This window comes from Danio aesculapii, chromosome 11 (genome assembly GCF_903798145.1).
Source record: "Danio aesculapii chromosome 11, fDanAes4.1, whole genome shotgun sequence".
NCBI lineage: Eukaryota > Metazoa > Chordata > Actinopteri > Cypriniformes > Danionidae > Danio > Danio aesculapii.
In genome coordinates, this window is record NC_079445.1 from 46,640,094 (window position 1) to 46,658,166 (window position 18,073).

Here is an 18,073-nt window from a genome sequence, read left to right on the forward strand (position 1 = left end):
CATTTTTATTATTTTTACAGTGGGAACCCTGCACACTCATCTACTCACCTCTTAGTGTTGATCCTGTGTGGCCCCTCAGATGTGTGTGTATGTGTGTGTGTCTGACGTGTGTGTTTGTGTTGCTCAGGAGCGTGTGCAGAGGAGTTTTCCACACCCGATAGAGAAATGGGCGATCGCAGACGCTCAGGCCGCCATCGAGAAGAGGAAGAGGAGGAACCCACTGGCGCTGCCTGTGGACAAGATACATCCACTGCTCAAGGTCAGTCTGTTGTCTGTTTGGCGCCATCTAGTGTCTGAATAATGCTCAGGTTAGTGTATACTCCATCAGCTGTTTTAGTCTGTCTCCATCTAGTGTCTGAATAATGCTCAGGTTAGTGTATACTCCATCAGCTGTTTTAGTCTGTCTCCATCTAGTGTCTGAATAATGCGCAGGTTAGTGTATACTCCATCAGCTGTTTTAGTCTGTTTGTCTCCATCTAGTGTCTGAATAATGCTCAGGTTAGTGTATACTCCATCAGCTGTTTTAGTCTGTTTGTCTCCATCTAGTGTCTGAATAATGCTCAGGTTAGTGTATACTCCATCAGTTGTTTTAGTCTGTCTCCATCTAGTGTCTGAATAATGCTCAGGTTAGTGTATACTCCATCAGCTGTTTTAGTCTGTCTCCATCTAGTGTCTGAATAATGCTCAGGTTAGTGTATACTCCATCAGCTGTTTTAGTCTGTCTCCATCTAGTGTCTGAATAATGCGCAGGTTAGTGTATACTCCATCAGCTGTTTTAGTCTGTCTCCATCTAGTGTCTGAATAATGCGCAGGTTAGTGTATACTCCATCAGCTGTTTTAGTCTGTCTCCATCTAGTGTCTGAATAATGCGCAGGTTAGTGTATACTCCATCAGCTGTTTTAGTCTGTCTCCATCTAGTGTCTGAATAATGCTCAGGTTAGTGTATACTCCATCAGCTGTTTTAGTCTGTCTCCATCTAGTGTCTGAATAATGCTCAGGTTAGTGTATACTCCATCAGCTGTTTTAGTCTGTTTGTCTCCATCTAGTGTCTGAATAATGCTCAGGTTAGTGTATACTCCATCAGCTGTTTAGTCTGTTTGTCTCCATCTAGTGTCTGAATAATGCTCAGGTTAGTGTATACTCCATCAGTTGTTTTAGTCTGTCTCCATCTAGTGTCTGAATAATGCGCAGGTTAGTGTATACTCCATCAGCTGTTTTAGTCTGTCTCCATCTAGTGTCTGAATAATGCGCAGGTTAGTGTATAGTCCATCAGCTGTTTTAGTCTGTCTCCATCTAGTGTCTGAATAATGCTCAGGTTAGTGTATACTCCATCAGCTGTTTTAGTCTGTTTGTCTCCATCTAGTGTCTGAATAATGCTCAGGTTAGTGTATACTCCATCAGCTGTTTTAGTCTGTCTCCATCTAGTGTCTGAATAATGCGCAGGTTAGTGTATACTCCATCAGCTGTTTTAGTCTGTCTCCATCTAGTGTCTGAATAATGCTCAGGTTAGTGTATACTCCATCAGCTGTTTTAGTCTGTCTCCATCTAGTGTCTGAATAATGCGCAGGTTAGTGTATACTCCATCAGCTGTTTTAGTCTGTCTCCATCTAGTGTCTGAATAATGCTCAGGTTAGTGTATACTCCATCAGCTGTTTTAGTCTGTCTCCATCTAGTGTCTGAATAATGCGCAGGTTAGTGTATACTCCATCAGCTGTTTTAGTCTGTCTCCATCTAGTGTCTGAATAATGCGCAGGTTAGTGTATACTCCATCAGCTGTTTTAGTCTGTCAGCTTTGTTTAATTAATTGTTCTGGTTTGTGGCCAGTAGCTGTGTGATAATCAGGATAAAGTACATCCAGACGGTTGTTTTCTCAGAATAAAGCCTTCAGTCTCCTAAACTCTCCCAAGTCCCAAACCAAGCAAGCCAGTGGAGACAGTGGAGGAACAAACTTCACCAATTGACCAAAGTGAAGGAGAGAAACCTGGAGTGAAACCAGGCTCAGTTGGACACCACCATTTCTCCTCTGGTCAAACGTCTTGTGCAGAGCTGCAGTCTAGGCGCTGGAGGCTGGAGAGCGCTGGGCGTCCATCGTGGAAAAGCCGCAGGTGTGAGTAGGTCACCAGCGGGTGTCCAGGCTGGCCTACGGGATCAATGTGGAGACTCGTCTGTCACTAGGGTCTTACAGGAATCAGTCTCATGCTCTCCACTCTTCCATGACCACCACAGCTCTGCTCAGGATACGGCCTGGTCCAGGATTATGGAAACCTCTAGAAGTACTCTGTGATTGGCATCATCTCTTCACAGGATCACATCTATGGCGCTACACAATCTCTAGAGGCCTCGGGATGAGTATCTCCAGGTGGAAATAGAGAAGAAAGAAAACAATTAGTGTCTTTATTCTGAGATAACAACCTGCTGGATCTACTTCATCCCTAACTATGTTCTTGCTGTGAATAATTACTGAGGCTTTTATATGTGGTATCATCATGATACTGACTATATTATTAGCCCCCTTCAGCAATATTAGTGTTGTATTGTCTCCAGAATAAACCACTGTTATACAATGACTTGCCTAATTACCTAGTGCCTAATTACCCTAGTGAAGCCTTTAAATGTGACTTTAAGCTGAATACTAGTGTCTTGAAGAATATCTAGTCTAATATTATGTGCTGTCATCATGACAAAGAGAAAATACATCAGTTATTAGAGATGAGTTATTAACACTATTATGTGCAGAAATGTGTTGATTAAATCTTCTCTCTGTTAAACAGGGGCAAATGATTCTGACTTCAACTGTAGTTTACTATAATATTTATTCATTCATTCTCCTTTGGCTTAGTCTCTTATTTATCATGGGTCACCACAGCAGAATGAACCGCCAACTATTCCAGCATATGTTTTACACAGCGGATGCGCTTCCAGTGTTATTAAAAGTATTATGTTTAAAGTATCTTAGTATCTAGACTTAAATGTTCCGCTGGTGTCCAGATGATGGCGCCGCTGCTGCAGCTGTTAATGAATGGTTAAAGGGTCAGTTCACCCAAAATGAACAGTTGTTCATTATTTACTGTCCCTCAAGTGTTTCTAAACCTTCATGAGTTTCTTTTTTCTGTTGAACACTAAAGAAGATATTTAGAAGAATGCTGGTAACCATTGACTTCCATAACAGGAAAAACAAATACTGTGTAAGCCAATGGTTACAGGTTTCCATCAATGGATCTTTTTATTGTTCAACAGAGGAAAGAAACTCATGCAGGTTTAGAACCACTTGAAGGAGAGTAAATAGTAGCGCTGGAGACCGAGGGAAATGTCTCATTGGAGTTTGATAATGTTGTTTTCTCTGGTCCTGCAGGAGGTTCTGGGCTATAAGATCGACCACCAGGTGTCAGTGTACATCGTGGCGGTGCTGGAGTACATCTCTGCAGACATACTGAAGCTCGCTGGAAACTACGTCAGAAACATCCGGCACTATGAGATCTCACAGCAGGACATCACTGTGGCCATGTGTGCTGATAAGGTACAACACACACACACACACACACACACACACACACACACACACACTGAACACACACACTACATACTCTGAACACACACCAAGTGAATATTAGTGTTTTTTTCAGGAGCTCAGGACACATACAGTACACACACACACACACACACACACACACACAAAAACACAGAAGGACATTTCAATAAGTGGAAAATAAATAATACGATACAAATACTGAAGTTTTACACACTCTCTGGCCACTTTATTAGGTACACCTGTCCAACTGCTCGTTAACACTAATGTCTAATCAGCCAATCAGATAATGAATCAGCTAATCAGCTAATCAGCTCACTGCATTTAGGCATGTAGACATGGTCAAGAGGATCTGCTGCAGGTCAAAGCAAGCATCAGAATGGGGAAGAAAGGGGATTTAAGAGACGCTGAACGTGGCATGGTTGTTGCTGCCAGACGGGCTGCTCTGAGTATTTCAGAAACTGCTGATCTACTGGGATTTTCACGCACAACCATCTCTAGGGTTTACAGAGAATGGTCCGACAAAGAGGAAAATATCCAGTGAGCGGCAGTTCTGTGGGCGCAAATGCCTTGTTGATGCCAGAGGTCAGAGGAGAATGGCCAGACTGGTTCCAGCTGATAGAAAGGCAACAGTAACTCAAATAAGCACTCGTTACAACCGAGGTCTGCAGAAGAGCATCTCTGAACACACAACACGTCCAACCTTGAGGCGGATGGGCTACAGCAGCAGAAGACCACACCGGGTGCCGCTCCTGTCAGCTAAGAACAGGAAACTGAGGCTACAATTCACACAGGCTCACCAAAACTGGACAATAGAAGATTGGAGAAACGTTGCCTGGTCTGATGAGTCTCCATTTCTGCTGACACATTCAGATGCTCGGGTCACAATTTGGCCTCAACAACATGAAAGCATGGATCCATCCTGCCTTGTATCAGTGGTTCAGGCTGCTGGTGGTGGTGTAATGGTGTGGGGGAGATTTTCTTTGGGTCCATTAGTACCAATTGAGCATGGTGTCAACGCCACAGCCTACCTGAGTATTGTTCTGACCATGTCCATCCCTTTATGAGCACAGTGTCTCCATCTTCTGATGGCTACTTCCAGCAGGATAACGCACCATGTCATAAAGCACCAATCATCTCAGACTGGTTTCTTGAACATGACAATGAGTTCACTGTACTCAAATGGCCTCCACAGTCACCAGAGCTCAATCCAATAGAGCACCTTTGGGATGTGGTGGAACGGGAGATTGGCATCATGGATGTGCAGCCGACAAATCTGCAGCAACTGTGTGATGCTATCATGTCAATATGGAGCAAAATCTCTGAGGAATATTTCCAGTAGCTTGTTGAATCTCTGACATGAAGGATTAAAGCAGTTCTGAAGGCTAAAGGGGGTCCGACCCGGTACTAGTGAGGTGTACCTAATAAAGTGGCCAGAGAGTGTATGTGCATCTTGATGGTTTATGTTCAATATGTGCATTATGGAGTTTTTTACTGTACAAATAAGAAATATAATATAAACATAAATGTAAGATATGATCACAGATGATGATGTGGATCACTGACTGAACGGAGACGCTGGAAACAGCAGCAGATCCTGAGGGAATAAACACACGTGTTCCTCATGTTCATACACTGATTATTGTGTGTTTGTATGTGTGTGTGTGTGTGTGTGTGTGTGTGTGTGTGTGTGTGTGTGTGCAGGTGCTGATGGACATGTTCACCAGGTGGAGGAGGACATCAGTGTGTTCCCGCTGCTGGATGAGGAGCCGTCGGCGGCAGAGGAGCAGAGCTACTATGAGCTGGTGAAGACCTTCATGGCGGAGCTGCGGCAGTACCTGCGGGACCTCAACCTCATCATCAGGGTCTTCAGAGAGCCCTTCAACACACACACACTGCTGTTCTCAGCACACGTCAGTACACACACACACACACACACACACACACACACACACACACACTGCTGTTATCCACAAACAACAGTTCATCCTCCTCCTGATTTTTGTGTGTGTGCGTGTGCGTGTGTGCGTGCGTGCGTGCGTGTGTGTGTGTGCAGGACGTGGAGAGCATCTTCAGTCGTATAGTGGATGTTCATGAGGTGACGGTGAAGCTGCTGGGCCTCATCGAGGACACGGTGGAGATGACGGATGAGAGCAGCCCACACCCACTCGTGGGCAGCTGCTTCGAGGACCTCGCTGAGGTGTGAACACACACACACACACACACACACACACACTTACAAACACTGATACTCACATTTAAATACAAACACATTTATGAAAGTACATCGACACTATACACACATGCGCGCACACACACACATATATAAACACACAAACAAACACACTATATACACATACTCATATATACACAAACACACACATACATTTACATAGTTGTGTGTGTGTATGTGAGTGTGTGTGAGCCGTGTGTGTTCTGGGTGGTGGTGTGTGTATGTGAGTGTGTGTGTTCTGGGTGGCGGTGTGTGTATGTGAGTGTGTGTGAGCCGTGTGTGTTCTGGGTGGTGGTGTGTGTGTGAGCCGTGTGTGTTCTAGGTGGTGGTGTGTGTATGTGAGTGTGTGTGAGCCGTGTGTGTTCTGGGTGGCATTGTGTGTATGTGAGTGTGTGTGAGCCGTGTGTGTTCTAGGTGGTGGTGTGTGTATGTGAGTGTGTGTGAGTCGTGTGTGTTCTGGGTGATGGTGTGTGTATGTGAGTGTGTGTGAGCCGTGTGTGTTCTGGGTGGCGGTGTGTGTATGTGAGTGTGTGTGAGCCGTGTGTGTTCTGGGTGATGGTGTGTGTATGTGAGTGTGTGTGAGCCGTGTGTGTTCTGGGTGGTGGTGTGTGTATGTGAGTGTGTGTGAGCCGTGTGTGTTCTGGGTGGCGGTGTGTGTATGTGAGTGTGTGTGAGCCGTGTGTGTTCTGGGTGGTGGTGTGTGTATGTGAGTGTGTGTGAGCCGTGTGTGTTCTGGGTAGTGGTGTGTGTGTGTGAGCCGTGTGTGTTCTGGGTGGTGGTGAGTGTGTCTGAGTGTGTGTGAGCCGTGTGTGTTCTGGGTGGCGGTGTGTGTATGTGAGTGTGTGTGAGCCGTGTGTGTTCTGGGTGGTGGTGTGTAACAATAGAGGTCAGTGTCATTGATTAACGGTGGGTGTGGGCCATTTTCAGGAGCTGGCCTTTGACCCCTACGAGACGTACGCACAGGATATCCTGCGCAGCGGCTTCCATGAGCACTTCCTGAGACAGCTGTACAAACCTGGAGCCGCCGTATACCTGCAGGTCAGAGCCGTGTGTGTGAGTGTGTGTGTGTGTGTGTGTCTGAGTTAGAGAGTGTGTGTGAGTAAAAGAGATAGACTGTGTACTATAGAGCATGTGTTTTCTGTGTTTGTTTGTTTGTGTCAGAGTGTGTGTGATGAATCGCACTCATCTGTGTGTGTGTGTGTGTGTGTGTGTGTGTGTGTGTGTGTGTGTGTGTGTGTGTGTGTGTGTGTGTTTCAGTCGATCTGCGAGGGCTTTAAGGAGGCTGTTCAGTATGTTCTGCCACGGCTGCTGCTCACTCCAGTCTATCACTGTCTCCACTACTTCGAGATCCTCAAGGTGAGACACACACACACACGCACACACACACACGAATACGCACACAGATATGCATATACACTCATTATATACATACAAAAAATGCGCACACATATTCACACTCATATGTACACACACACACATATGCATATAAATACACACACATCTGCACATATATGCACACACACACACATACACATGTGCACACATATACACATACACACACAAATATATACATGCACACACATTTATACACACACTTATATACACAAATATATGCACAGACACAAGTATGCACATACACACACACACACACATTTACACACTCATATAAACAAATATAAACACACACACACAAACCCACACACACACACATTCAGAAAGATGCTGCTGCTGTGTATGGGTCTGCTCAGGCCTGCTGCAGTCACAGGATGAGAACACACACACGCACACACACACGCACACACACACACACACACACACAGATATTCAGGAAGATGCTGCTGGTGTGTTTGGGTGTGTGTGTTAGGGTGTGTTTGGGTGTGTATGGTCCTGCTGGAGCTCAGGTCTGCTGCAGTCACAGGATGAGAACACACACACACACACACACACACACACACACACACACACACACACACACACACACACACAGAACATGTGCTGTGGAGCTCCAGTGGCTGTAAGCTGCTTTGCTGGATTCCTGCTGAGGGATTTACAGAGCAGAAAGCAGCAAATCTCAGCTGAAACACACACACACACACACGCACACACACACAAACCTCTCTTTCATACTGCAGCAGCACCCCAGGTGTGTGTGTGTCTGAGTGAGTGTGTCTGTGTGAGTGTGTTTGAGTTTGTGTAAGTGTACGAGTGTGAGTGTACGAGTGCGAGCGTATGATTGTCAGTGTACGAGTGTGAGTGTGTGAACGTACGAGTGTGAGCAGACGAGTGAGAGTGCGAGTGTATGAGTGAGTGTTCAATTGTGGTGCGAGCGTGAGTAAATGAGTGTGTGTGTACGAGTGTGAGGGTGTGAGTGTACAAATGTGAGAGTGAGCATACGAGTGTGAATGTACGAGTGCAAGTGGGCAAGTGTGTGTGTGTACAAGTGTGAGCAAACGAGTGTGAGTGTACAAGTGTGTGTGTGTACGAGTGTGCAAGTGTGAGCGTACGAGTGTGAGTGTGAGTGCACAATTGTGATCGTGAGAGTGAGCGTAGGGGTGTGAGCGTACGCGTGTGAGCCTATGAGTGTGAGTGAACGAGTGTGAGGTTACGAGTGAGTGTACGAGTTGAGAGTGTGAAAGTATAAGTGAGTGTGTGATTGAGAGTGAGTCTGAGAGAGAGAGAGATTGTGTGTGTGGGGTGTGTGTTTCTGACAGAATAGCGTAACTGAACAGACTCAGCAGTGGATCTTCAGAAGACCCACACACACACACACACACACGCACACACACACACACACAATAATTGAACAGCAGATTGATATTGTCATGAGAATTACTTCAGTTTAGTTTAGTGATGATAGTAATGCTGTTGATTTAACTTCATAATAAGATATATAAATGTCTATAACTAAATTCAGGAAATTCTAGTGCTCCTAACTGTGTGTGTGTGTGTGTGTGTGCGCACTTCTGTTTAGCAACTGGAGGAGAAGAGTGAGGATGAGGAGGATAAAGAGTGTGTGAAGCAGGCCATCACAGCATTACTGAACCTGCAGAGCAGCATGGAGCGCATCTGTTCCAAGAGCCTCGCCAAGAGACGTCTCAGGTACACACACACACACACACACACACACGCACACACACACACACACAAATACATACATTTACATATTTGTGTGAGAATGTGTATATTTCTTTGTGTATGCATACACACACACACACACACATATGGAAATATACACACATACATGTTAGGGGTGCAGCAATACAGACCTCTCCTAGTCTAGTTCAGTGTTGGGTCAGGGCTTCAGTGTGTGTGTGTGTGTGTGTGTTCAGTGTAAAAGCACCGTCCAATACACAACATAAGAAACATCAGCACGAAACAGACAAGATATGTACATACACACACACATGCGCACAAATATACACTCACACACATCTGCCCGCCCTCAGTGTTTCCCTGTGACCCTGCTGTGGCAGTGGGCGGTGTGTGTGTGTGTGTGTGTTGCGTCAGGCCCATTGTTCTCAGAGAGAGAGAGAGAGAGAGAGAGAGAGAGAGAGGTAGATGTTTGTGCGGGTCTGCTGCTGCTCCAGTGCTGTTTCTGCTCTCTCTCTGTCTGTGTGTGTGTGTGAGTGTGTGTGAGTGTGTTTCTCCACCGCCGCTCTGCTGGTTTATGCACTGGTGTATGTGGAAGGGATGGCTGATCTTACGGTACGTCCAAGTGTGTGTGTGTTTTTGACTGTGTGTGTGTGTGTGTGTGTGTGTGTGTGTGTTTCTGGATATGTTACACTCTGTAGAATGCTAGGTAGTCTTAACCCCAACATTGGGTCAAACAAAGACAAATTCAACTGTTGGGTTAAAAAGTGTCATTTTAAATTGTATTGAAAAATGACCCCAGTGATGTGTTTGTCTATATTTGACCCAGCACTGACCCAGCATTCTTCAGAGTGTGGCGTTTGCTGCTGATGGTTGATGTTTCTGTAGTCTAGTGTTCACACGTCTGCAGGGAATGAAGACGAGCTGATGAGCTGATGGAGCTGATCACCGCTGCATCTTCTCTAATGCTAGCAAATCGAAACCTACAGCGATCGTTCAAAACTTGAAGATGATTCAGTTGATTCAGTTCAGTCAGATGATTTGAATCTTTTCCTTTTTTTTCTTGATTTTTACTGTATTTCGTCTGTGTGTGCGTGTGTGTGTGAGTTGATTTGATGATCGTTGTCTTCTGTAAATCCTCAGATCAGGGCTGTGTGATATTAACACACAATCATAGCTTGATGTTTTTCTGCCTACAGTAATGAAGTGCTGTTTAGCTGAGTGTGTGTGTGTGTGTGTGTGTGTGTGTGTGTAGTGTGAGCTGGTCTCAGCTGGTTTAGTCCTGTTGTGAATCAATACATTTGACACAAACTGTGCCAGTCTTAATCAATGGGTGATTCAATGAATCATTTCCTCAAATGACTCATTTGAAATGGCTGATTCATTTAGAAACAGAAGCAGTGGCTGCACAGATATTAATCATTCAAACCTCTTTAGGCAAGGCAAGGCAAGGCAAGTTTATTTATATAGCACATTTCATACACAGTGGCAATTCAAAGTGCTTTACATAAACAGGAATAAAAGAAACAATTATAAGAGAAATAAAAACAAACAGAATAAAAATAAAATAAAATAAAAGCTGATAAAAGAGTTAAAAAGAAGAGAAAAACATAGTAGTTCGATCTGTCGGACGTAGCACAGTGCTCATTCAGTAAAGGCACAGCTAAACAGATGTGTTTTCAGTCTTGATTTGAATGTGCCTAATGTTGGAGCACATCTGATCATTTCTGGAAGCTGATTCCAGCAGCGAGGGGCGTAGTAGCTGAAAGCCGATTCACCCTGCTTTGACTGAACTCTTGGGATTTCTAATCTATTTGATCCTAAAGATCTGAGTGATCTGTTAGGTTTGTATTCAGTGAGCATATCTGTAATGTATTGAGGTCCTAGGCCATTTAGCGACTTATAGACCAGTAATAATACTTTAAAATCTATTCTAAATGTGACTGGGAGCCAGTGTAAGGACCTGAGGACAGGTGTGATGTGCTCTGATTTCCTGGTTCTGGTCAGAATTCTGGCCGCAGCGTTCTGGATGAGCTGCAACTGTCTGACTGTCTTTTTGGGAAGGCCAGTGAGGAGGCCATTACAGTAATCCACCCTGCTGCTGATAAAAGCATGAACAAGTTTCTCTAAGTCTTCACTGGAAACAAAGCATCTAATTCTTGCAATGTTTTTGAGATGATAGTATGCTGATTTACTAACTGCTTTGACATGACTATTGAAACTCAGATCTGACTCCAGAGTCACACCAAGATTCTTGACCTTATTTTTTGTTGTTTGACCCTTAGAGCCAAGGTACGCATTCACCTTGAGAACCTCATCTCTGTTCCCAAACGCAATCACTTCAGTTTTCTCTTTGTTTAACTGAAGAAAGTTTTGGCACATCCAATTGTTAATTTCATCAATGCATTGGCAGAGGGTGTCAATGGGGCTGTAGTCATTAGGCAGTAAGGCTAGGTAGATCTGAGTGTCATCAGCATAGCTGTGGTAGGAGATTTGGTTCTTTCTCATTATTTGGCTCAGAGGGAGCATATAAAGGTTGAACAGGAGTGGTGCCAGAATCGAGCCTTGTGGGACTCCACATGTCATGGGTGTCCACCCTGACCTATGGTCACCTATACTGACATAGTATCCTCTCCCTTCAAGGTAAGATCTGAACCATTTGAGGACCGTCCCAGACAGCCCAACCCAGTTTTCCAGCCTATCCAGAAGTATGCTGTGATCGACAGTGTCAAATGCAGCACTGAGATCAAGCAGTACCAGCACTGTTAGTTTGCCTGAATCTGTATTTAGGCGGATGTCATTGATTATCTTATAAGGGCGCTCTCTGTACTGTGATGTGGTCTGAAACCAGATTGAAAATTGTCCAAACACCCCTTGAAGTTTAAGAACTTGTTAACCTGGTTAAAAACAACTTTTTCAATGATTTTGCCAATGAAAGGGAGATTTGAGATGGGCCTGTAATTGCTCAATATGGTGTTATCTAGGTTGCTCTTCTTCAAGAGGGGTTTAACAACTGCAGTTTTAAGTGAGTTAGGAAAAATCCCCGAGAGAAGTGAAGCATTTACCACTTTTAGAAGATCCTTTTCTAAGCAGGTCAACACCGTTTTAAAGAATGATGTGGGGAGCGTGTCAAGACTGCAGGTTGATGTTTTCATAATTTGCACGATCTCTTCTAAGATTTTGCCATTAATTGCCATGAAATCGGACATAATGTCTGATTTCTTAAGTTGTGGTTGAGCTAGTCTGACGTCGACACAATTTGGCTGATTGGATGAGCTGATTGCCTTTCTGATATTATTGATCTTGTCAGTAAAGAAATGAGCAAACTCATTACATTTGCTTTCAGAGAGTAGCTCACTGGGAATCCGACTGGGGGGGGTTGTGAGTTTCTCTATCGTTGCAAAGAGTTTACGAGCATTGTTTACGTGCTGTTTATAAGGCTTGAAAAGAAAGTCTGCCTAGCAGTTTTAGTTCCATATTAAAAGCACGAAGACTGTCTTTATAGATATTATAATGGACTACTAGTTTCGTCTTTCTCCACATACGCTCAGCTTTTCTGCACTGTCTTTTCGTCATTTGAATTCTTGGGGACCTAGTCCAGGAACCCCTTTGGCTGCTAGTTATCTTCTTGGCTTTAACAGGAGCAATGTCATCTATGACATTCTTAACTTTAGAGTTAAACAAATCAAGAAGAGAATCAACAGAGTCTGCAGATATACTTGGTGCTAGCGATATGGCCTTCATAAACTGCTCATTAGTGTTCTCATTTATGCATCTCTTTCTGACAGAGACAGATCTGTCTTTAATAGCTGGAGTGATCAATATATCAAAGAAAATACAGAAATGATCAGATAGTGCAACATCCTTAACAACAGTTGATGAAATGTGTAAACCCTTAGTTATAAGTAGATCAAGAGTGTGTCCACGATTGTGTGTGGGTCCTTGAACATGCTGAGTCAGATCAAAAGTGTTCAAAACAGTCATCAGTTCTTTACAGCATTGATTTCTGGATTATCAATGTGAATATTAAAATCCCCAGCAATGGTAAAATAGTCAAATTCAGAGGTTACTAATGATAACAGCTCTGTAAAATCATCAATAAAAGCTGGAGAATATTTTGGAGGTCTGTAGATAATGATCAGTAAGATACGTGGAGCACCTTTTAGTGCTATACTCAGATATTCAAAAGACAAAAAGTCACCAAATGACACTTGTTTACACTCATAGACATCTTTAAACAGGGCAGCAATGCCTCCACCTCTCCTATTGGCTCTGCAAACACTCAAAAAGTCAAAGTTTAAAGGAGCTGTTTCATTCAGAACTGCTGCACTACAGCTGTCATCTAGCCAAGTTTCATTTAAAAGCATAAAATCAAGGCAATTTGAGCTGATAAAATCATTGACTAAAAGTGACTTATTGTTGAGTGATCGGATGTTTAAAAGTGCTAACTTAACAGTTTTAGCTGTTTTTGCTACAGTAGTCTCAGATTTATATTTAATAGACACAAGATTTGAGTGATTTACTATACGGCCTGAACAAGTCTTCGGTTTTCTGTCACGTAATACAACACATATATGTGTAGAGAAAGCTACAGGCACACTGGGTTCCTGCTTGTTCTGTAAACATCTGATAAAGACACTGTTATCTAAGCAGGCACCCGAGACACATCATGGAGAGCAGTTTTGTTCACCAGCTGAGGATGGTGCGTTGTTGTTTGGGCCCTGGCGGTGGGGCAAATGTCGGAGGGCTCTTCCACGTGGGCTCAGAGGTGGTTGTGGAGCAGGCCGCTTTTTGGTTGGTAACTGGGGGCTTGCGGCAATGGAGTGTGAAAGTTTAGTTCCAGCATGCACCAGTTCCTCCATCTTTTTTGAGAAACCCAAGAGAGGCGAGCAAGGTGATAGTGGGAACGTGTCTGGCGACAGAGGCTGTGGCTCTGGAGATTCTGGGTGCTGAAATATGTTTTCCTGGGTGTTTTCCTGAGGATCATTTTTTAGTGACGAGACATGATGCTGTTCTGATGCGTCACAGTCTGTCTGTGTTGAGCAGAGGGCCAGCGATAGTGTCTCTATCAACAGTGGGTGTTTTGGCTGCGTGGCGTTATCACTGTCCTTGGGTGATGCGTCAGCCCCAAGTCCACTCGGGAGCTGATTTGAGGTCCTGTGGTCATCTGGACATTTGCTGGGTGTGTATGTGCCATTTGGATTGAGGTCAGTGGCACATACAGCTGATGGATGATGGAGGGAGAAGAAGATATTGTCCTTTAGTACCTTTGCACCAAGTTTGTTTGGGTGAAGGCCGTCTGATGTCAACAGTTGTCTTTGGTTCCAGAAGAGATTGAAGTTGTCAATAAAATTCAGTCCTTTCCTGTTACATGCTTTCTGCAGCCATACATTTAGACCAAGCAGCCGTGAAAACATGTTAGTCCCTCTTGCAGGGAGTGGTCCACTGATGAACGGCTGAATTTTCACTCTTTCAACTGTTTCCAAGAGCTCACAGAAATCTCTCTTGAGCAGTTCTGACTGTTCCTTCCGAATATCATTCTTCCCCACATGGATGATAATCCGTTTTGCAGTCTTGTGCTTCTTCAGAATTTCCTTAAGTTCTTTGTTTACATCAGAAACTGTTGCATGAGGGAAGCAGTATGTCATTGTAGATTTGCTCCTAAAATTCCTGATTATTGAATCTCCTACAACTAGTGTTCTTATCTCAGGTGCGATCGGAGCAGAATGCCGCTGTCTAGTCGGCCTTGAGCCTCTGTTCCATGCAGAGTTAGCTGCTGAGTCATGCGATCTCTGTCTGACTGCATTTGGGGATTCTTCACCCATATTACTCAATACTTCATATCTGTTCTCAAGCTGTATTTGAGTCCGAGCTGTATTTGGGGTAGAGGACGCTAATGCGGCAGCATATGATCTGACCCCACGAGTACCCTTTGGTCTCGCACCTTGATTATGCCAATGCTCATTTTCAACAGCTTTAATCTGTTTTTCAGTGCTCGGAATAGTGGTAGGAATAGATTTATGGGACTCACCGGCTATTTGCTGTGAGCGTCCACAATGACGCTGCAGTTCTGGTTGGATCGCAAGTAACTTTGTTTCAAGAACTGCAATCTTTTGTAGAAGTTTGTGGCAGTTTGTACAGCAGTGAGAATCTGAATTAATCCGATCCAGAGGCATTTTCACAGCCGTGTTTTCCCGTCTCAGGAATGTGAGCAGCTGATAGCTGGTAGCGGGAGGATTGTTTAGACGATAATTCCCCTCTTGTTAGTAAAGCTATATTCCAGAAAGTTTGTAGAATCGATGCTGATCATCAAGTTGTGTCGTTTGAGCACTGTGCTGATAGGCTCAAGTTAAAATTAGGGTTTAAGATATAAAAGCAAGTGAGCAGAGAGCGGAGCAGTAGGCAAAGACGTCCGAACAGTAGCGAAGCAGGAAGTACAGTCCCTTTACTGAAGCCTCTCCGCTTAGCCCTAATTCTCCTGCATCCACCATGTTTGTAGTTTGTTTACATTATTTTAGTGTTTGTAGTTCTAATCAAATTCACATCCAACACGCAATGTATTCTGGGCAATATTAGCCGTTAGCATTAGCATGAATTTGCGCTTTGAGTTTCTACCAGAAACAGTAGACCATCTCTGGAACCCTCATTTCAACACTAATTCTGTTTCTGAATGCTGTTTAGGATGAATCGGCACAGCAAGTGAGTTTTTGAATCGTTCACTGAATCACTGACTCAAATGAGTCGTTCACTTAGGATCACTCAGGAAGGAAACAGTCACACATGTTCAGCTCTGCTGTATTAGAATAACTGTGTGTCGCTCTACATGCAGCCGCTGTGTACATGTGCTTGTATATTTCATACGCTGATATACACTGGAATAAACAACTATAAACACTTTATACACACTATACATACATTATACACACACCACAGACATTATATATACACACTGATACACTCTACACGCAAATACACTATATACACAGATACTATACACACACTACACACAGTAGACACACAGAAACACCTACTGTATTGATTTGGTTTAGTTCAGTGTTGAATTGGTTTAATGTTCATTTGATTCAGTGTTGAATTGGTTCAACATTCATTTGATTCAGTGTTAATTCAGTTTAGTTTAGTGTTGATTTGGTTTAAAGTTCATTTGATTCAGTGTTGATTCAGTTTAGTTCAGTGTTGATCTGGTTCAAAGTTCATTTAATTCAGTTTAGTTCAGTGTTGATTTGGTTCAACGTTGATTTGATTCAGTGTTGATTCAGTTTAGTTCAGTGTTGATCTGGTTCAAAGTTCATTTGATTCAGTGTTGATTCAGTTTAGTTCAGTGTTGAATTGGTTCAAAGTTCATTAGATTCAGTGTTGATTCAGTTTAGTTCAGTGTTGAACTGGTTTAATGTTCATTTGATTCAGTGTTGATTCAGTTTAGTTCAGTGTTGATTTGTTTTAATATTCATTTGATTCAGTGTTGATTCAGTTTAGTTCAGTGTTGAACTGGTTTAATGTTCATTTGATTGAGTGTTGATTCAGTTTAGTTCAGTGTTGATTTGGTTCAAAGTTCATTAGATTCAGTGTTGATTCAGTTTAGTTCAGTGTTGAACTGGTTTAATGTTCATTTGGTTCAATGTTCATTTGATTCAGTGTTGATTCAGTTTAGTTCAGTGTTGATCTGGTTCAAAGTTCATTTGATTCAGTTTAGTTCAGTGTTGATTTGGTTCAACGTTGATTTGATTCAGTGTTGATTCAGTTTAGTTCAGTGTTGAATTGGTTCAAAGTTCATTTGATTGTGTTGATTCAGTTTAGTTCAGTGTTGAACTGGTTTAATGTTCATTTAATTGAGTGTTGATTCAGTTTAGTTCAGTGTTGATTTGGTTTAAAGTTCATTAGATTCAGTGTTGATTCAGTTTAGTTCAGTGTTGAACTGGTTTAATGTTCATTTGGTTCAATGTTCATTTGATTCAGTGTTGATTCAGTTTAGTTCAGTGTTGAATCGGTTTAATGTTCAGTTGATTCAGTGTTGATTTGGTTCAACATTCATTTGATTCAGTGTTGATTCAGTTTAGCTCAGTGTTGATTTGGTTCAAAGTTCATTAGATTCAGTGTTGATTCAGTTTAGTTCAGTGTTGAATTGGTTTAATGTTCATTTGATTCAGTGTTGATTCAGTTTAGTTCAGTGTTGAATTGGTTTAATGTTCATTTGATTTAGTGTTGATTCAGTTTAGTTCAGTGTTGAATTGGTTTAATGTTCATTTGATTCAGTGTTGATTCAGTTTAGTTCAGTGTTGAATTGGTTTAATGTTCATTTGATTCAGTGTTGATTCAGTTTAGTTCAGTGTTGAATTGGTATGCATGTATTTATCTGCCTCATTAAAGTGTCAATACCACATTTCTTCATGATTTGTGTGTGTGTGTGTGTGTGTGTGTGCAGCGAGTCTGCGTGCCGCTTCTACAGTCAGCAGATGAAGGGCAAACATCTGGCCATCAAGAAGATGAATGAGATCCAGAGGAACATTGACGGCTGGGAGGGCAAAGACATCGGGCAGTGCTGCAACGAGTTCATCATGGAGGGAACGCTGACCCGCGTCGGCGCCAAACACGAGCGCCACATCTTCCTGTTCGACGGCCTCATGATCTGCTGCAAGTCCAACCACGGCCAGCCCCGCCTGCCTGGAGCCAGCGCCGCGGAGTACCGGCTCAAGGAGAAGTTCTTCATGAGAAAGGTCAGCACACACACACACACACACACACACACACAGGTTTTTGAGCGCAGTAGTTGATCAGTCTGGTGTAGGTCCTCCTCAGTCCAGTATCAGACTGGTGTTGGGAATGACAGACAGCAGCCAGATTCTGAGGCTTTCTTCTTCAGAATAGTGTTCAGGTCACTACTGATGCTGCTGGAGAAAACCTTTCCTGACTCGCTCCTCCAATACACCCTAAAGTGCTCAATAATGTTTAGCTCTGGGTACTGTGCAGGCCATGGGAGATGTTCAACTTCACTGTCATCTTCATCAAACTGCTCTGTGTCCAGTCCTGCTGTGTGTATCGCTGCATTATCATCCTGACACACACCACCGCCTTCAGGATACAGTGTTTCACCTGTTGGGTCACATGATCCTCTAGAATGGTTGGGTAGTTTTTGAAAGTGACCCAAAATCCATCTAGCACCAATATTTAGCCTAGGGAACGCCATGATATTGAGCCCAAACCATCAC

At 43.3% G+C, this 18,073-nt stretch overlaps 1 protein-coding gene across 1 annotated transcript in view; it reads left to right on the forward strand.

Moving 5' to 3' along the window:
* Window positions 1-18,073, forward strand: part of sos1 (son of sevenless homolog 1 (Drosophila)) — a 52,282-nt gene that overhangs the window by 11,521 nt on the left and 22,688 nt on the right. Inside the window, 9 exon segments of the mRNA XM_056467691.1 lie at window positions 128-259; window positions 3,353-3,517; window positions 5,231-5,243; window positions 5,246-5,439; window positions 5,583-5,726; window positions 6,687-6,797; window positions 7,017-7,115; window positions 8,731-8,858; window positions 17,290-17,581. Of these exon segments, the coding sequence (XP_056323666.1) occupies window positions 128-259; window positions 3,353-3,517; window positions 5,231-5,243; window positions 5,246-5,439; window positions 5,583-5,726; window positions 6,687-6,797; window positions 7,017-7,115; window positions 8,731-8,858; window positions 17,290-17,581 (1,278 nt within the window).